The sequence below is a fragment of the Podarcis melisellensis genome (genome assembly GCF_964234715.1).
Source record: "Podarcis melisellensis genome assembly, chromosome: 1".
NCBI lineage: Eukaryota > Metazoa > Chordata > Lepidosauria > Squamata > Lacertidae > Podarcis > Podarcis melisellensis.
The window spans coordinates 46,213,800-46,235,117 of record NC_138528.1 but is presented as its reverse complement, the minus strand read 5'-3'; the positions used below and the strand labels follow the sequence as shown (position 1 = coordinate 46,235,117).

The 21,318-nt window shown below is 43.7% G+C and overlaps 1 protein-coding gene across 3 annotated transcripts in view; it reads right to left on the bottom strand.

The window, feature by feature from the left end:
* The window catches only part of COX16 (cytochrome c oxidase assembly factor COX16), a 55,688-nt gene that overhangs the window by 13,573 nt on the left and 20,797 nt on the right, over positions 1–21,318 (bottom strand). For all 3 annotated transcript variants that reach the window (XM_081890840.1, XM_081890838.1, XM_081890839.1), the window contains one exon: positions 5,786–5,848. In XM_081890840.1, the coding sequence (XP_081746966.1) occupies positions 5,786–5,848 (63 nt within the window). The remainder of the gene's footprint in view (positions 1–5,785; positions 5,849–21,318) is intronic.

Here is a 21,318-nt window from a genome sequence, read left to right as displayed (position 1 = left end):
GAGGTAAAACCCCTGAAAGAACCTCCCTCATCTTCCGACGTTGCGAACACTTCCCTCCACTTGTTGCTGTTCCTACTCTCTCGGTAATCTTCGTCATCGGAGTCCACTCCCTCTTCCAACTCCGACTCCGCGAACCCTTCCATTTCCTCTTCCTCATCGGTGGTGCCGAAATACTCCCTCCTAAACCTTGCTATCGGCTGAGGTTTCCTCGGGAACCTTTGGTGGAACGTTTCTGTTAAAACCTCGTCATTGACTTCCTCTGCACTTACCCAGGTGTTTTCTGACTCCGGTTCCCCTTCCCACGCCACCAAATACTCCACCTGATTTCCCTTCCACCTGGAATCGAGGATTTCCGCTACATGGTTGCGGCGTTCCCTCTCTTCCAAGGCTGGTCCCCTGACGTACTCCCCTTCACGTCCCCCCCTGTATGGTGACAGTAACGACCTGTGGAACACTGGGTGCAATTTCATGTGGTTGGGTAATCGGAGTTTGAAAGCTACCGGGTTGACCTGCTGAATGACCTCAAAGGGTCCCAATCTTCTGGGCCTCAATTTCTTACAACCCCCTTTGAACGGCAACCCTTGGGTTGACAACCACACTTGATCCCCCACCCTTATGGTTTCACCTTCCCTTCTGTTCTTGTCTGCCTGCTTCTTATATTGTGCCTTAGCCCTTTCTAAGTTGAGCTGGAGCTGATGATGGATCGCTTCCATCTCTTCTACAAAATGTTCAGCCGCTGGGACGCTCCATCTCTCCCCTCCTTCCCCTGGAAATGCCCTGGGGTGACACCCGTAATTAGCCAAAAAGGGACTCATCCCTGTGGACACATTCTCCGCATTATTGTAGGCAAATTCTGCCAACGCCAACTTTTCGACCCAATCGTTCTCTCTGTCATTGACATAACACCTCAGATATTGTTGAAGAATGCCATTTGCTCTTTCCGCCTGCCCGTTGGTTTCAGGGTGCCGGGCAGTTGAAAAATTGACTTCCACGTGCAGCAAGCTCATGAGCTTCCTCCAGAACCTGGAAGTAAATTGTTTGCCGCGATCTGAGATCACCCTCAAGGGAGCCCCGTGCAACCTAAAGATGTGTTCTACAAACAACTTCGCTGTTTCTTCCGCTGTGACTGCATGTGAGCATGCTACAAAGTGGCACATCTTAGTTAACAGGTCTACTACTACCATGATGGCTGTTTTCCCCTTGGACTTTGGCAGATCCGTCATAAAATCTATTGATATCGCTTCCCAAGGCCGTTCTGGTGTGGGTAATGGTTCTAATAACCCTGCCGGCGCCCTTCTTTCCCCTTTGGCTCGCTGACATTGGTCACACCCTCTTACATACTCCCTTACATCTTCCCTCACCTTAGGCCACCAAAATTCCCTGGTAACCAACCACATGGTCTTGTGTTGTCCAAAATGTCCCGCCGTGGGGCTATCATGCAACTGCTTGAGTACTCTCCCCCTCAATTCACCTTCGGGTATATACAGTGCCCCTTTGTAATACAATGCCCCATTTCTTTCCTCAAAACCTCCGGGGCTCTCGCCCTCCCCCCTGAGACCTCTGAGCTTATCCTGGGCATATTCATCATTTTCCGTTTCCTCTACCAGTTCTCGTTGCCCCACCAGCGCCGCCCCACACACCCAGCGGTCCTCAGGGATGACATGTCTCTCTTCGATCACCCCCTCCCCTTCCCAATACTCTGGTTTGCGTGAGAGCGCGTCCGCCCTGACGTTTTCTGGGCCTGGCACATAACAAATTTCAAAGTTGAATTTGGAGAATTCCTGTGCCCATCTCACTTGTCGTTGGTTGAGCACTCGAGCTGTTCTCCAATACTCTAAATTCTTGTGGTCGGTGCACACTTGCACCTTGTGTTGTGCCCCAATTAATAAATGTCTCCACCTCCGGAATGCTTCGTGAATGGCAAGTAGTTCCCTGTCATACACCGTGTAATTCCTCTCGGATTTATTCAGCTTCCGCGAGAAGAAGGCACACGGTCTCCACTCCGACGCACTCCTCCCCGGTTGAAGAAGGACCGCCCCTACCGCCCGGTCGGATGCATCGGTTTCCACTCTCATGGGTTTTTGTAAATCCACATGCAGAAGTTGTTCTTCCGAGGCGAAAGCCCTTTTCAGTTCTTCAAAGGCTCGATCCGCCTCTACCGTCCAAACAAATTTCTTCTTGCTGCTGAGGCAGTCGGTGATGGGCGCCGTCAAGTGGGCAAAGTTCTTGATGAACTTCCGATAAAAGTTCCCAAACCCCAAGAATCTTTGCACGTCCTTCTTGGTCTTCGGTGTCTTCCATTCCAGTACCGCTTGGACCTTGCCTGGATCCATGGCCAATCCCTTGTCTGACAAGCGGTACCCCAGGAATTCCACCTCCTTGGTATGAAACTGGCACTTCTCCAGTTTCACCCACAGCTGGTTGGCTTGCAGCCTGCCCAACACTTCTCGAACGTCCCTCACATGCTGTTCCTCATCTTCCGAATACACCAACACGTCGTCTAAAAAGGCCACACAATTCTTGTAGAGCAAAGGTCCCAGAACGTGGTTTATAAAAGCTTGAAAACACGCGGAGCCCCCTTGTAGACCGAAGGGCATAACGAGGTATTCAAAGGCTCCCAAAGGGGTAAACATGGTGGTCTTCCATTCATCTCCCTTCCTTATGCGTATCAGATTGTACGCCCCCCGCAGGTCCAGCTTTGTAAAAATCTTTCCCTTCCTTACTCTGGTCAAAATGTCATCAATTCGGGGCATAGGGAAAGCCAGGGGTTCCGACACTGCATTGAGGGCCCTAAAGTCACACACCAGTCTCGGTTTGTCTGTGTTCTTTTTGTCCACAAAAAACACTGGGCTGCCCCCCACCGCTCGGGACTCTCTGATGAAACCTCGCTTCAGGTTTTTGTCAATGAACTCCCTCAGCTCCTGCATCTCCCTGTCTGACATGGCGTACAGCTTGCCTACTGGGAGTTGGGCCCCAGGGAGTAGGTTGATTTGACAGTCAAAGGGTCTATGCGGTGGCAGTTTGTCTGCTTCCCTTTCGCTGAATACGTTGCTCAGATCTGCGTATTGCGGGGGCACCTTCCCTTTGTCCATTACTTCCATCCCGGCTAGGGTGACTCTGTCTCCTCCCGAAACCTTCCCCTCCTTGCAGTGTTCTAGGCAATGCGCTGACCCAAAGGAGACCACCCTCTGATGCCAGCCCACTAGCGGATCGTGTAGCGCCAGCCAGCTCATCCCCAAAATGATGGGCGCTCCTCCCAGGATGGCCAGATTAAACGCTATCTGTTCGGTGTGCCTTGCCACCCTCATTATCATCGGGACAGTCTGTTGGCTCACTTCTCCCCCCAACAGCTCTCTGCCGTCAATCGTAGTCACCTGCAAGGGGTTACTTAAAGGGATGGTCTGTATCTGATGCTCAGCTGCAAACTCCTTACTCATGAAATTACAGGAGCTGCCTGAATCCAAAAGCGCCTTGATCTTTAGTGGGTGTCCGTTTGGCAGTTCTAGTAACACCTCTATCACTAAAGCGGGTCGGGGAGGTTCCGGCGTGGGCACTTTCACTGCTCTTTGGCCTGGCTGCTGTGCCCCGACGGTGGCAGCCAGGCGTTGGCTTTTACTTGCTCCTTGCCTTCCTCTTCCTTTCCCCCAACAGCTCCTGCCATCCCTTGCCATTCCTTTCTTTGTGGGCAGACTCTGGCAAAGTGCCCTGGCTGTTGGCAGAGATAACATCTCTTGGCGCTCTTTCCCTCCTTCTTCCGCCCTTCACTGGGATTTGAAACTGCGCGCGCCCGCGCTGTTCCAACTTCCATCGGCTCTGCCGGCGGGAAAGGTGGCTCTGGAATGTCTGGAATGCGGAACTCCCTCCAACGGTCTCCTTTCCCTTCCCGCTTTTCCAAAGCCCTCGCCTCCTGGCGCGCTCCTATGGACAGCGCAGATTTGGTTAACTGATCCATAGACTCCGCCCTGGGCCCCCGGGAAAGCTCATCTTTGACGGTTGAAGAAAGCCCCTCTTCGAAAAGCATTTGGATGGGCTCCGCCGATAGGTCCCACCCCAATTTATGAATCAGCATAGTAAATTCAGTCCAGTACTCACGGACAGATCTGCTTCCTTGCTGGCAAGCCATTAACTGCCTTCGCACCACCCCCTGCTCAATATCGCTGGAAAACATCAGGTCCATGGCACGAAAAAACTTCCTCGTGTCCTTTAGGATCTCATTATTCGCTGCCATCAGGGGTCTAACCCAATCTTTCGCCCCGGATTCGAGATGGCCAATCACAAAAGCCACTCGCGATTCCTCGTCGGGGAAGTCATCAAACTGCAAGTTTAGAGCGTATTGCATCTCTGTTCTAAAGGCATGATAGTTCCTGGGATCCCCCCCGAATTTCTGCACCAATCCTGGTACCTTTCTGGCGAGCGGGGTGGTTTTCTCCTTTCCCTTTTCTGCATCCTGAGCCCTCCTCTCCTCAAGCCTCGCCGTTTGCAGCGCCAACTGGATCTCCAACGCCCTGTACCTTTCTTCCAGGCTTGGACCCCCTCCAGCTGCTCCTGCTCCTCCGGTTCCGGCTGGGTTGCTCATGATGCTTCTCCCTGCACAAGCTGGCTTTCGGTGACTTTCGGATTGCTGTGATGGGACGATGAGCTGCTTGTGCGTAAAATGCAAGTCCCTCAGAGTTTGATCAGGTTTTCAAACCTCTGCCTGTGACGGAGCCCCTCCAGCATGGCTGCGTCAATCACTAGTAGAATCCGAAAGTGGCTGCTTTCGGAATCTTTTCCAACATAAAAGCTCTTTAACGGAAACACGTCGTCTGGCCTCTCGGCGTGACAGTTTCCGGCGAGGTGTGGGTGTCCCTATAGGAGGTCCTGAGACCTCCCCACTGTTTTCGCTGGAAGTGTCTCTGAGCCATCCCTCCGACTCACTTTCCCTTGGAGTTCTTGCTCGCCCTCTACTGGTTCCCTCTTCCGCTGCTACTCCTCTCTCAACCTCAGTGAGCCTTTGCGCCCCCGGCGCTTTAGATGGCAGTTCCCTGACACATAAGCACAATTTCACTCTCTCACTCATGTTCCCCAGCAACTGGTATTAATTTGCACAAGAGACCATACACAAAGACCACAAGAGGGCTGAATCTACATTGGTCCCAACCCTCTTTGGTGTTCCTTGGGACCTGTAACATACTAGGGATTTGGGGGAGGGGGGTGAGATTGAGCTATGGTCAATACGAAAAAAATTATGGAAGCCTCTCCTGATGGAGATAAAATTAATGTTTAATTCCATAGTCTACCCATCACAACTGCCATCAAACATTCCCCAAGGAAATGAAAAACATTTCTTTGAAAGGGTGTATACTCATGCTGTAAAAGAGCCAGAAAACCTGAAATATTACAAGTGGTTTGAGAGAACAATTATTTAACAGCCAGTGTCACTAAAGCAATCATATGGTTTTGCAATTAGCCACATGGATCCCATTATAATATTAGCAATATAAATGGAGACTCCTGCACATTCCAGTCAGACCTGCAAATCTTTTATAGACTAACCACAGGAACAGTTAAAATGTATTTGCAGTGTTGTATTTGGCAGGCGGACATCAAAGAAGAGGAGTGCTGTAAAAGGCTTTGAACTCTCAAATATTGCTTCTATCCAAAAGCAAAGGCTGCTTTTACTGGATGCCCATGAATCACAGCCAGGGCTGTTTTAATTTTAGCTAGGGGAAGAAACACCATTATTATCACTAGTGAAGGGTAGCAAAGAAAAGCCTTCAGTGCTAGAACATGCAGTGAACCATACCTCATATTCCGATTCCAGAGTCACTTTATTCTTCTTGATTCTTTCTGCCAGAGCTGGATCAATCTGCCAAGTCAAAAAGACCAGAAAATAGCAATCAAACACTGTACATTTAAGTTTCGAAAAAACATTCAAAACAGGAAATATCCCCTCCAGTCTGTTGCAGTGTGCTGTTCCTCTGCATAGGAGAAGAATCAAGAACTGCATTTCCAATTGGCTCTTTGTCACAGTAGATTCTGGCAATATCTCTGAAGCAGAGAGACTTCTGCAAAGAATGCTCCACTTAAAATCCACAGCATTTCACCTTGATGGTACTACACCTTAAGTCTAAAGAACTGTAGAAGGGAAAAAGATGATCTGCATATGAAAAACAGATCACTGAAGATGTCTCTCATACATTTCCATTCATAAAGTAGGAAACTGGGACATGTACACAATTACCTCTCTCTTCTAAAAATGAAAATGAACTCCTTTAGTTCAGTTTTGATCACAAACTAAACAATTTAAGATTGCAAGAGGCTTGCTTAAACTCAGTGTCTCAGAATGGATCACACCAGGAATATGAATGCAAGAACCCTCCCTTTGGGAATCCACCTTAGAAACTGCAGACTGGCATTCTAGAGACTTGGAAGAAAAGCCCAGCTCTCATATTCAAACACAGCGCTAATGAAATTCAAACAATGAACCGACCATTCGGATTTATCTCCAACGTCTCCTAGAAATGAATAGTTCCTTTTACCAGCACAGTGCTCATTCAGATTTGGTTTCCCTTGGAAGGACATCACTAGAGGCTTATGCTATTTTGTAATATTTTATTTATATACAGGTTGAACACAGGTGGAGTCACAGCTTGACCCTCTAACGGACAGCTAAATTGGACAGAGAGGCAGCCCTAACCCCTGATGCACTTAGCTTACAGAATCTTAAAACTTAAGTCTCTCTATTGATCAGAGTCTCCGACTCAAATTACAGTTTCCCAAATTACATTGTCCTTAGCGAAGAATGGGGGACATGCTCTCTTTTCAGGTATTTCCTAGCCATTCTGAAGAATTAAGTAAGATTGCCCAACAGTTAGCTCCAAGAAAAACCCACCACCAAGAGAATACCCCCCAGGCTTAGCAAGTTCAAAACTCTCAGACATTGCCTTAAGCTAGGGTTTCCCAAACATTTGGGACATCTAATAGCATATAATACAGCACTAATGCTCTTTCTGTGGTTGATGCTTTATTGCCATTAGTTTTTGAAAAGAACTTTAGGGTACTGTGAGTACTCTTCATCTTCACTGTCTGGAGCCAATCTCCCCCTGAGCCTCGGTTTCAGAGAGAGACAGAACTAAATGTGGTTAAAAAAGTAAAGTACCTAGGGGTAAACATAACAGCAAAAAATCTGAGTCTATTTAAAGATAATTATGAAAAATGTTGGTCAGAAATTAAGAGAGACTTAGATAGTTGGACCAAGTTGAAACTTTCTTTGTTAGGCCGAATTGCTGCTATCAAGATGAATGTATTGCCAAAAATGTTTTTGTTTCAAACACTTCAGATTGTGGATAAGACAGAGTGCTTCCGGAAGTGGCAGAGAGATATTTCTAAGTTTGTCTGGCAGGGCAAAAAGCCCAGAATTAAGTTTAAGATATTAACTGATTCGAAAGAAAGAGGGGGCTTTGCCCTGCCGGACTTAAAGTTATATTATGAGGCCGCAGCTTTCTGCTGGCTAAAAGACTGGCTACTTCTCGAAGACACTGACGTGTTGGATTTGGAAGGGTTCAACAACGCGTTTGGATGGCATGCATATTTATGGTATGACAAGGTTAAGATCAATAAGGCCTTTAAGAACCATATTGTCAGAAAAGCAGTGTTTAATGTCTGGACAAGATACAAAGACTTATTGGAAAACAAAACTCCAAGGTGGCTCTCACCTATGGAAGCTAAGGCCCGAAAAATACCCAACATGGAGGCCAATTGGCCAAAATATTGGGAGATATTAGAAAAAGATGGAGACAATTGGAAACTGCAGAGTCAGGAGAAATTGAAGGATAAAGTGCGAGACTGGTTACACTACGCTCAGATTAAAGAAATTTTTAAAAATGACAAGAAGTTAGGGTTCCAGGTGGAGAAATCGAAATTAGAAACAGAACTGTTAGAACCAAAGACTAAGGTACTTTCTAGAATGTATAACTTGCTGCTAAAATGGAACACTCAAGATGAAATGGTTAAATCTGCTATGATAAGGTGGGTGCAGGATATTGGGTATAACATCATGTTTGAGGACTGGGAAAGGCTGTGGACTACTGGGTTGAACTTTACTGCATGTAATGTTTTGAAAGAAAATATAATGAAAATGATTTACAGATGGTACATGACCCCAGTCAAACTGGCAAAAATATACCACCTGTCTGATAATAAATGTTGGAAGTGTAAAGAAAGTGAAGGAACATTCTTTCACCTCTGGTGGACATGCCCTAAAGTGAAGGCCTTCTGGGAAATGATATATAATGAATTGAAAAAGGTATTTAAGTATACCTTCACTAAGAAACCAGAGGCCTTCCTCCTGGGCATTGTCGGCCAAGGGGTGGTAAAGAAGGACCGAACTTTTTTTATGTATGCAACAACAGCAGCAAGGATACTCCTAGCGAAGCATTGGAAAACTCAAGATTTGCCCACACTGGAAGACTGGCAGATGCAACTGATAGACTACATGGAACTGGCCGAGATGACAGGCAGAATTCGAGACCTGGGAGAAGAGAGGATGGAAGAAGACTGGAAGAAATTTAAGATTTATTTACAAAAACATTGTAATTTGACTGAATGTTAAGCAGGTTGCTAAATCATAAAGAATTGGGCACCACTAAATTAGATAGAATTAGGAAGACAAGTGAGATTAAGAAAATGTGAACCATTCGGGAACTATCAGATTATAAATTAAGTTTGAGGGCATACAATGTGAACAAGAGGATAATTTGCTGAAAAATTTCTTTTCTTATGACGAAAATGGGAGCGGGAGATGAGAGGAAGTCCAGAGAAGTGATGAAAATATGTTATGACAGATAATTTATTGTGAACCAATTATGTATGCATATTGAAAAACTTTAATAAATATTTTTTTTAAAAAAAAACAATCTCCCCCTGAGCCTCTAGCAATAGTCAAAGAGTATGTTGTGGGGCAGAGATGTGCTATTTTCAAATACATCTGTGATCCTAACAATTCCATCTTTGTCTCAATAAAGGAGAGAGAGGACACCTGTGCTTAATTCCCCTTCCAAATTGTCATCTCAGAGCTAGAATACAACTATGATAAGTAGTTATATTTAGGAACCACTGCCCTACTCTCATGTGACTCAGTAAGTGAAGGATGACACACAGAATCACAGCAAGAAACCAGATGAGTGATCGTTAAATGAAAGTGATTATTTATTTATTTATTTATTATTTTAAAGACCAGATTTTGGAGAGGCCTAGCGGGCCACAAATAAAATTTTGTTATTGCAGTTAATTAAAAAAAAAAGACAAACCTCGTGAGCACAGAACATTTTAAATAAGGAAATTTGCATATATTACTGCTATATATACCCTATGATAGTTAAATCACCACAATGGCTCGTTTTGGTCCAAGAATAATCTAGTTTCAAGCAAGATCTGAACTGCATAAATAGAAACTCTCTGTTTTCAGAAAGAATAAAGAAGGAAGGTGGGGGAGTAAGGCTAGCATAGAGTGCAGGTCTCCAAAGCAGACTGGCAATGTCAGTTTCATTCAGCAATCAGAAATAAGAGGAAAAGATCCTTTGACGTTTGAGGATCCCCACCCCCACGCCTGCTTAGGACACCATCTCTATCAACAACTGCAGTGAATTCATTCCTGTGTTGCAGAAACATTTTATACCCACTATGTATTTATAGATACAATTTCTGGGCCAAAGGACTGAGATTCACAGTAAAACAAAATCTGCTTTGTCTAAGGCCTGGCTGATATTGATCCCATAACATATTACAAAAAGAAGAAGGAAACATGACTTTGGAGGTCAACTGTGTGCCCAAGTTCCTAACCAGATCCCTCAGCCCAAGACGTTTTAGTGGACCTTGGACTGTTGTCAGGTAAAACTGGCCACATTCTACCCAGAGGTTGGCAATAACTGAACAAATGTTTGTACTGCAGGATTTTATGGGCTACAAAACTAATTTACACTGCTAGACAGTTCCAGTACATTTAGAACAGTTGTTTTCACCCCAGAAATAATTATTTATAAACGGTACTGTTTACAAATGGAGATCCCTTTCCTGTCATAACCCACCAAGTATAAAATGAATTCAGCTTTCATCCTGAGAGGGGAAAAGAAGTTAATTTCTTTCCTTGTCCCAGCATCAATCATGAAAGGAAGCATACACGGTGAATCTTGGTTCCAGCAGAGGTTGCTTTTAGTGTGTGCTTCTTAACTCAAGGCTTGAATCTGGGGAACCTCTCAGATAATTGCGTCTATGTAGGCGGCATTGACATGGTTGAAGCGATTGGCTTCAGGAGACTATAAATTAGCCGATCAATTTATTGAGTCAAAAGACAAAGATTATCAATTCACATATCCACTCTTGATCAATGAAATATCGGAAACAGAGCATGCCCGATACCTACCATTATTTGCAACCACCAGGAAACAATCATCTCATTTTGCAAAGCTTTTAGCTTCCTTTTGGTTATCTTCCCCCAAAGCAATATAAATCGCCCAGCAGGCAAAAGTGGCCCTGCCATCTCCCCTTCCTTTTGCTATGTTGCCATATCCAAAGAGGAGAATAGTTTCACACCACTAAAGTTGCATACCAGTGAAGGCTTTCATTGAGTCTCGAGTCTGTCCTGCCGTTGATTCTAGTAGGTGTTTTTCCTTATGTCTTTCATAACTTCCTCAAGGATTTACTCATTTTTTTCATTTTGCCTTAGAGCAGGAGTGGGGAATCTTTTCCAGATCGCAGGCTGGATCCTCACCTTCCCCAACTCCTGACAAAGCCACTGCCATCAGATGAAGACTTTACTTTGTCCAGGGGGTGGATTTCAAACTGCAAACCCTACTTTTGGAAGGAACTGCATATTTACTTGCTCAACACCTGACAATGTACCGTATTTTTTGCTCTATAAGACTCACTTTTTCCCTCCTAAAAAGTAAGGGGAAATGTGTGTGCGTCTTATGGAGCGAATGCAGGCTGCGCAGCTATCACAGAAGCCACAACAGCAAGAGGTATTGCTGCTTTCACTGTGCAGCGATCCCTCTTGCTGTTCTGGCTTCTAAGAGTCAGATTTTTTTTTTCTTGTTTTCCTCCTCCAAAAACTAGGTGCGTCTTGTGGTCTGGTGTGTCTTATAGAGCGAAAAATACGGTATATGGTGTCAGGTGTAGGGTAAGTGGGTGTAGCTTGGGGGAAATGACCTTGTGGGCCAAATTAAGGCTCCATGGGCTGGTGGTTCCCCACCACTGTTTTATATAGCACACCCATTTTCACATTCATTCATAAAGCATCAAAACGTGCTCTGAATTTTGTGTTCAGAATACAATACAACCCACTCCCTCGTGGGTTTCTGCATTCTCCCATTTTCAGTAATAAATAGCAATGGCTAAATGTGGTCTTTAAACTGCCCGCACAGTGAGGTCTTAAATACAAGTTTAATCTTCCAAAAGACACTCCATATCATTTTCACACTCTCATTCAATAGAATTTTACTAGCTGTCAGTAGCTATCCCAAATATTCATGATGTGAGGTTCAGAATATCACTTCTATTATCTATTCAGGAAGCAAGTAAGGGAGAGTTAAAATTGTTTGTGAAGTACAGGATGAGTTGTTTTTCCACTACCCAAGTCCTCCAAGGGAAAAAGAAGGGCAAGCCTTGGAATGTGTCCTAAATGTTAACAAATTCCACAGTGCATCACCTTTCTCTGGTCACGCTCAGCTACAGAACTTATCCAACTCCCTCGTGTTAAGCTATGAAGTCTAGCCTGTGTGAACCTATTGCACCTTTTCTGTGCATTCGTTTCATGGATTTATTTCCTACCTCAGCTATATATGGAAAAAGAAAAAGCAAGCAACCCCTAAGGCATCCCACTACACATACTCAAATGACTGTAAAAAAATTAAAATCAATGCTTTACTCTGAAAAGATGTTAAGTAGCAGAGGCTTCTCCTCCTGTCCAACTTTCCCCCCTCACTCTCAGCCACCTGTTTGCTTCTTGTCTTTCATGTGCCTGGGATCTGGGCCCTGCCACTCTACAAGGGGAAGAGAGATCTGAATAATACCACCAATATGTGTGTAGTTTTAAATGATTAAATTTAAATAGCAATTATTTATTTCACTAATATACACACACGTGACAATTTACCCTATAATGTTTCATATTTGTATATGAATTTATTTCTGTATAATTATTTGTTATCCTGCCCTTCGGTTCTACAACTCCTACAGCTTGCAGTCCAATTAAAAACAAATAAGCAACCAAAAAATATCAATTTAAATGAGTATCAAAATAAAATAAAATAAAATAAAACAAGCTAACTGAAGTAACACTTGTTTTGGCCTATGTAGTCATGGAAATCGCAGGAGCCAGCACAATGAAACCTATTAGTGCACTGGGTTCCCCCCTCATTCCCCATGTGCCCCCGGATTGGCTCAGGGTGGCCGGGAGTGCCCCCATAACAGTGCATGGAGGTAGGAGAGGAAAAACTGTTCCATCCATGTTTGCACTGATGAATGATTGCCTTAGAACAGGGGTAGGCAACCTAAGGCCTGTGGGCAGGATGCGGCCCAATCACCTTCTCAATCCGGCCAGCGGACGGTCTGGGAATCAGTGTGTTTTTACATGAGTGGAACGTGTCCTTTTATTTAAAACACATCTCTGAGTTATTTGTGGGGCATAGAATTTTGTTCTCCCCCCCAAAAAAAATATAGTCCGGCCCACCACATGGTCTGAGGGATGGTGGACCGGCCCGTGGCTGAAAAAGGTTGCTGACCCCTGCCTTAGAACAATGTTGAACTCCATCTGATATCTGAGAAAAGCGGAGGAGAATGTGAAATTCAGAAAATTCTGCAGAGAACGGAAATCAATAACAGATGTGGGTGCAAACAAATTGGAGTGGTGCAGAATGAGAAAGGAGAAGTGTTATAGAGGAGAAATAGAAAAGGAGGGGTGGTTAACAGAAGGAAGAGTTCAAAGGAAGCTGTGGGGTGCAAAGAAGAGAGCATGTGGGACACAGTTAGTGAAATGATGTGCTCCTCTCAAATTAACAAGTGAATGTAAAAGAAGCCCTTGGTTTAGAGCTGTGGTTCCCAACCTTTTTTGGGGGGCCATGACCCACCTAAGCACCTCTAAAATTGCCCACCCCCACCCCCACGACATATAATTCTTTTTATTCAAACTCCTATTCACGTGGAGGAAGCCTAAAAGGCTATTCACTGTTAATAACTCATTCTCAAATTGCCCCCCTTAAAAATCAATTTGCCCCCCTGTGGGGCGAGTGCCCTACGTTGGGAACCACAGGTTTAGAGGAAATAAAATATCCTATTTATCTAGAGCTTCCATTTACTACTTTTTCAATTAAAAATTCTGGGGCTGGCATATACTCTGCTGTGTAAAAAAGCAGGACTGCTGTTGAAAAATGCAAAACTCTTTTGGAACTGGAACTCTGCTGCTGAAGAGCCAGCTGACTCATCCTGAACGTAATGGAGGTAGATAGGGCAGGGGAGTAAGAAAAGTAAGACACCTATGTTTAAAATATTAAAAGACAATTCCTCAAGGTGCCTTTGCAAAGCCTCTTTAATATGCTATACCTGTTCTTTTACAAACCACTTAAATAGCCTGAAGTGCAGGATTTAAAATGAAATGCCCTCGAGGCCTGGGCCGAGAAAGAGGAAATGTTACATAGTGCAGTGTTTCAAAACTTCCCTTCTTTTCTTCTGTTCTTCAAAAACGGCGTAATTGTATGAAAAATTCACTGACATTTTCTGCTAGGATTTGAAGTCTTTAAAATGTCAAACTTGCATCTTGAAGTCTCATCTACTGCAGTGTCTTTAAAGAGAAAATCTGCTGGGTCATCACAATTATATCTGTAGTATGTGCTCCTAAGTCTTAAAAAAAAACAAAAACCCAAAACCCCCCACCTCTGTAGTTGAAACCATTTTTTAATATATTTTCCAGTCTTCCCATTATTCATGTAGCCATCCCTACTCTACACTGGAACAGTTTGTTGTCTTTTGACGCCACAATGGCACTGGAGTACCTGGTAAAAAATAACTGAGGAGGCTGAAATGACACAGTCCAAAGGCCCAGGCCTCCTTGAGTATGTTCAAATAAACAAACAACAATCCAATTCTATCAGGATACAAGTAATTATTTTACAGTATCTAATCAAACACTACTACTACTACTACTACTACTACTACTACTACTACACAGCCACAATAAGTTTCAAAATGGTGCTTATGTGGGAGCAACTTGAAAGTCTAATAGGGTTACATACTCTACATATATGTAAATAAATTGTGGAATTTAGTCACAGCCTTTTGGCTGATAAGTCTAGTGAAATGTTCTTCAATATTTCACTGAAGGTATCAGGTCTTTAAATCAAACTAATTTGCTTTTCCTTGGGGCTTAAATGGCATAGCAATAAAGAAGGATTCAGTTCAAGATTCACTAAATATCAGTCAAAGTAACTTCTATACTGACATCTAGTGAACCTCTATAGCAACAAGAAATAACACAAGAATTTTAAGCATTTACATAGTACTTTTCATGTTCGAAGTGCTTTACAAATGCTCACTTCCAAATCCTCTGTAGGTAAAATGAGAATGTATGCATTTCTAGTACTCTTTTTTTATATTTCCAGGAAGCATTTGGATATATTTTTTTTTTAAAAAAATGCCATTTTGTTTTTGTAGCTAATATTCCAGTTTCTTGGAAAGTGTCATTAGAAACATCTAGAGAAGTTATGATTCAGAAAATTTGCATTCGAAATATTATTGATAAAATTGCCAACATTGTTATATGTATATTTTTGGACCACTGCATTCAGGCTTTTTCATCTGGATTCTGCATTCTGGCTTTTTCATTTGAGGCTGGCAAAGATGAGGAGTTTTTAGGAATCACAATTAGCCTGAACCATCATCAATTGCCATGGGTGAAAAGTTGCTATGATTACCAAACAGAAAAAAGGACATACTGACATAATAACCATAAAAGGTACAGCTTCTCATGCAGGTGAAGAAAATAAAAAGGTGCACCTGCCAACATTCAGTCTTCATATAACCATTTGAAGTACATGTACCAGCATGGATTTACTACACCCTGATGTGGCTAACTACATTTTACTCAAAGTAGACCCATTTAAATGAATGGACCTAAGTTAGTCAGGTCCATTAATTCAAATGGATCTACTCAGAGTACAGCATTGGGTACAACTCCAACATTCTAACCCTGATAATGAGACGATCATAACAAATCTATTAATCTCATCATCATTTGGGGACCTTGGCCAAAAAGAGGTAACAAGGAAAAATGAAATATACCCCAAATGCGCAGCTGCTTTCGTATGACTATAGAAGGGCTCTTGGTGGTAAGCTAATTAAAGCAATTCTGAGAATTTGTCACAAACACATAGTTATATCATCAGGAACTTTGAGGCCACTTTATCTCATCTAAAATTATTTCAGCTTCTCTATATAGAACACAATTTTTGAGCCTCCCCCTGTCATAAGATGAGCTCTGCTGGATCAGACTGAAGGCCTATCTAGTTCAGCATTCTGCTCTCACAGTGACTACCTAGATCTTTGAAAATGAATGGGCCTATCTGTCAATTTAGGGTTTGCTCATGTTCTTATTATTCCAATCTTAAATTTATTTTGGTACATATTTTGGTTAGTTTGAGATTTTTATTTACTTTAAAAGTCTTTATTTATTTTTATTTTTTACATTTTAGTGTGCATTTCTCATGCACAATTTTACCCAGTATACACATTTTTGCAAGCACCTTCCCTAATATAGTGCATTTTTGTACATTTAACGGCACACATTGCCCTAGTACAGACATTTTTGATTGGAGAACTGGATCGCTAAATTCAGAGAAGTGCTGATTTTCAAGGATAGCTGCGTTTTGTTTACATATTGTTTTGCGATGTGTTAACTGGATGTGTTCGCATTAAAATGCAAACCAAATTTCTTCTCCAGCCTTACCTACGAGAAGCCCACAAACAGAACACAACTGCCATAGCTCACTCCTGCTTGTGATCCCCAGTAATTGTATTCAGAAGCATGCCGCCTCTGATTTTGGAGGTTACCAACATGACTTGGAGATTACATAATGACTAGAAACCTAGAAACCTTATCTTCCATGAATCTGTCTAACCCCCTTTTAAAGCTGTTCAAGCTGGTGGCTGTCAATACATATTGTGGTAGAGAATTCTACTGCTTAACTATTGTAATGGTTATAGGGGTTGCTTGTGCGTAAGTTGCCGCCACTCCTGGCTAGGTTACCTGGTTGAACCCTTTCTGGCTAGACAGCCCTTCACTTCGTGGCTGTTTCAGTCGCTGGCAGAATCCGTCAGTGGGCGTTTCTTGAACTTCTTCCAGCAAAGAAGTTCTTTGACGCCAAGTCTCCTCCTACTCTCCCTGCGTGGAAGTCTTCTGCGCAGGGAGGGTGTGGGCAGCGGAGGAACCGTGCTCTCCCCACTGGTCTCCGGGGAAGAGTCCTGGAGCCTTCTCTCCGATTCCCCCATCTGCCCCCCTTCACCCCTGATGTTACGCTGATTTCCTTCCCCAGCAGATGGGCTGACTCTCTCCCTGCTGGGACCCTCTCCAGCATCGCTCTGGAGCCTTCCCTCCGCCTCTGGCTCCGATGGCAGTTCCCTGACAACTATGGGCTGTGTTAAGAAGTTTTATCTGTCCTGAATATCCCACAGCCTTAAACAGGCTAGATGATCTGATCACAGAACATTCAAAAACAACACACACAGCCAGCATCGTTGCCACATTTTCTCCAGCTACTGTTATCATGGGAACGGCTGGGGCTCCATCTATGTACAACAGCTTGGGCTCATACTAACACTTCCGCATGTGTCCAAGAGGGACCACTGTAATTGATTGCATGAAAAGGGAAACTCAGTAAAGCCATAGATGTATTTTTAAAAAGCATATCATCCCTTCACTCCTCTCTGCTGTGCTCTCTTAGCTTGGTTCAAAATGAAGGCTCGAATAGAGTCTAAGATTATTCACCAGAAGCAAAGCCATTTCTATCAACGTCCAATTCTGCATGAAAGGAAAAACAAAAATTGCAGTATTAATTATGCAACTGCATTAAACCTTCCATCAAGTGGGATGTGCAGCAATGAACCAGGCTTGAAAGCAAAATTTATTTAAATTAAGCAAATGACTTTTGTTAGTAGAATTCTGATGAATAACAATAAGCTGCTGTTGTTTGATATGAGCACAAAGAAAGTATCTGTATCACTCCCAAACCTTGTGCATGCTAAATTGAGCTTCCAAGTTTTCTTAAAAATAAATAAATAAATTAGGGGGTGCAGCCAAGTTGCCATACTAATGAATTTATTCTCTGCAAATCAACTTACACAGAGAAATTAGCAAAGGTTTATCTTCATTAAACTTGGAACATAGGCCTTATTGGACCTGCTTAACAAGAAGGGAGGGGGAAAATGATCAGTGATCATCATCAATCCCCTGCCGCATGAAGTCACTGCAATTAGTTTACTGAAAAGCCAATTAAATGTACGAAGCCTGGCTAGACAAGACAAGACAATAGTAGAGTCTGCTTCTGCTTTACTGGTTATTTACTCTATGTCTCTCTCAATCACATACACACGTATCCAATACAGGGTGGTCTGAGGGGATTTCACCCCTCCCATACCCAAGAATCTCCTGACCATCTCCTGAGGTCTTTGCTGACTCCACAGAGAGGAGGAGCAATGTATTGCTCTCTACTTAATTAGTCATGTGAGTGAATCTCAATGTGTGTGAGAGAGTCAGTCAGTGAGCCGGAGAGAGAGTGCAAGAGATATTATTTAGAGATAAGATTGCTGCTGCAGGCACTCAGAATATTTAGCTCTGTATATAGTTTGTATAATAGTTGTAGTTGTAGAATAAAAAGAAGATATTTTACAGAGCTGCTCTCCGAGTGGTTTATACTCTGCAAGACTCTGCAAAACGCTGCTGCGCAACGACTGCATTACAGAGAAAGTAAATCCGGTGCTCTCAGCTCCAAGCTGTGAGTCCGCAGCACTGTCACCTGTTCCTGTGGCAAAGGAGGTCTCTGGCAGTGCTACCCAGCTCGCCTAGCCCAGTCGGGGCTGTAGTGCATGAGTCCAGTTGGTACACTGGCTCAAGGGCGATGCTGACATCGGTTATGGGCCCAGTCGTCTGACCAGTCGTTGTTCCAGTCATCCCAGTTGCCAGAGGTGTCTGTTGCTGATCGCTGGACGGCGGAACGGAGGCTGCATGCTGGACTGATTTGTGGTGCCTAGAAGCAGAGCTGTGTTGGAGCAGAGTGCTCAAGCTGCCGCTGTTGCTGTTGCTGCTGCTTGAGGTATGTTGCTGACTGCAAAAAGGAAAGAAGATAGCATCCCTGTTTGCCTGTTAATTGCGCTCTGAGTGGGGGAGAGAGTGGCTGAAGAAGTCCAAGGCTTTATCTGTGTTTGCACGAGGGAAGTGTCTTGCTCTAAGTAATAGCAGACATGGCCTGTGCACATTCTGGCCAGATGGCTATGTCCTTTCCCCTCCTCACGCCTGAAAACTATGCAGTTTGGCAAGTTAAGATGAAAGCGCTTTTACAGAGGGAAAAGCTATTTCACACCATAGAAGATGACCCTCCAGATAAAGATGATGATGATTGGGCTGAGTGGCATGCTGCAGATATGAAAGCCCGAGGGACAATTGTTTTGAGTGTTTCAGACCACTTGCTGGTGAACTTAGAGGGTCAAGAGACTGCACAAGCTGTTTGGCATAAGTTGGGAGATATGCATCTGAGACAAAATGCTGGTTCCAGTGTGATTTTCTTCAAGAAGCTGTGCAGGTTACAGTTGCAGAAAGGTGGTGATTTGCCTAGCCATCTATCTCAGTTAAAGCGTCTCAGACAGGACCTTGTTGAGCGAGACCTGGCTATTTCAGAGGCTGTGTTTGCAATGCTGATGATAAACAGCCTAGATGAGTCTTATGATGGAGTAGCTGCCCAGATTTCTACACTGCCTTCTGACCGGCTAACAGAAGATTATGTGTCTAGCGTGCTCTTGAATGAGTGGGATCGCAGACAGGCTGTTAAAGAAAGCCGGAACTGTGCTAAAAATGTGTTTGAAAATGTGCCTGAAAATGTGCCTGAGTTTTCAGCAGGGGAAGGTGAAAGTGAAACTGCTGCTGTTAAAGCACTAAAGTTGAAGCGGTGCTTTTCATGTGGAGCACAAGGCCATTTGAGTTTCCAGTGCTGCAAGAAATCTTCAAAGAAAAAGGGAAACTTCAGAGGCAGAGGGGGAGGAGGACGAAATCCCCAAGCACCTGCTACTTCAAAGGTTTTGCTCTCTCGCTGCTGCAGTCAACGTGGGCGGAGTTTCTTCGTGATTGACTCTGGCTGTACCAACCACGTAGCCAAAGATAAGGATCTCTTTGTTCAGCTTGAGAAGCAAGAGAAAGTAATTCATCAAGCAGATGGGACAGTTCTCACTAGTGAGGCTAAGGGAACTGTGTTCTTAAAGAGCCTGAATACAACAATTAGGAATGTCCTGTATGCGCCTGAAATTCAGGACAATTTATTGAGCGTTTCCCAGCTTGATCATCAGGGTTTTAAGGTGGTGTTTGCTAAATCTCGCTGTGAAATTCGTCGAGATGGCAAGCTCATTCTATATGCAAAATGTGTAAATGGTCTGTATCAATTGCCTTTTGTTTCAGGTACAGGTACTGCAGAAGCAACTGAGAAAGAGTGTTGCAATTTGTCTGTTGATAAGAATGAGAAGTTGCATGACCAATGTATTCATTATTACCACCGCATTTATGGTCATTTGAATTTCCAGGCTGTGGCAAAAATGCCTGATATGGTTCAGGGTATGAAGCTGAAAGAATGTCCCTACCACATGAAATGTGTTTCTTGTGCTCAGAGTAAGGCAAGGCAAGCTCCCAAAGGTACAGAGTCTGGGAGAGAGGCCAAGAAACCATACGAAGTCATTCATGCAGACTTAGTGGGGCCTCTAGCGCCTTCTAGAGGCAATTCAAGGTTTTTCATGGTTTTGATAGACTCGTACTCTAAATATGCATGGGTCTATATGCTGCAGAAAAAGTCTGAAGCCTTTACTAAGTTTCGTCAGTTTTGTAAATGGCTCAGGAATGTACATAATGAGAATGTACATTGCTTTTTCACTGACAGGGGTGGAGAGTTTTGTTCAGAAGAGTTTGAGGCTTTTCTTTCTGAACAGGGCATTGAGCATAGGACCGCCACGCCCAAATCGCCCTGGCAGAATGGTTTGTGTGAGAGATTGAACCAGACCCTGCAGCAAGGAATCAGAACACTGTTACATGATTCGGGGCTGCCCAATCCGTTTTGGGCCGAAGCTCTTTCGTTTTTCTGTCACGTGTATAACAGGAGGTACCAGTCTAGTATAAATTGCACCCCATATGAAATGCTTCACGGAAGGAAGCCATGTGTGAAGCACTTTAAAATTTTTGGTTCGGAGGTTTGGGTGCACACCTCGCAGGGTGACAAACTGAGTAAGCGTGGAGAACATGGTGTTTTCCTAGGATATGAGAAAGGGTCTTATCGTGTCCTGATCACAGACACGAAAACCATAAGGCTGACCAGGAGCATTGACGACAATCCACAATGGGACAGAGTTGGCATTTTTCAGTGCCATCCCATTTGTGATGATGGTGCAAGAGGGGCAAAGAAAGTTAAAAGGGAGGCAAGTTCTGATGTGATTGATAATCCTGATGCCAATGTAGTTCCAGATGATGGCACAGATTATCAGAGCCCAAAAGCCTCAGGTGAGTCTGACGCTGATTCAGACTTAGCAGCTTCATATACTTTAGCTCCCTATTCTCCTGAAGAGGAGGAAGCACCAGAACAAGAGGATCAAGGAGTTTTGCGCAGATCTGAGAGAACAACCAAGGGCGTACCACCGAAAAGGTTTTCTGAAGAGTTTGCAAAGGCTGCGGTCACATGCAACTCTGGTGGGGTTTTTAAACCTAGCATGAAGTGTGCTGGGAGTAGTGACACAAAACGCTGCATTTATTTCCTTACCTGATATTTGAAGGAAAGCGTGTGTTTAAGTACTGAAAATGGTTTGTTCAAATCTGCCTAATTAGAAATGTAAATTTGTATTTGAGGAAGAAATGTGTATGAAGATTTTTCCAGAAGCTGCTTATTCATTTGTGTATTCACATTGTGTATTTTGTGTAAACTACAGGTTGAGATTTATGTTTTAACTCTTTCCTAATAGACACAGAGAGGTTGAAGTAACTGTTTAATGATATGATAAAGTGTCTTAGATAAGGGGGAGAGAGATACCTGCAAATTGCAGTTATGT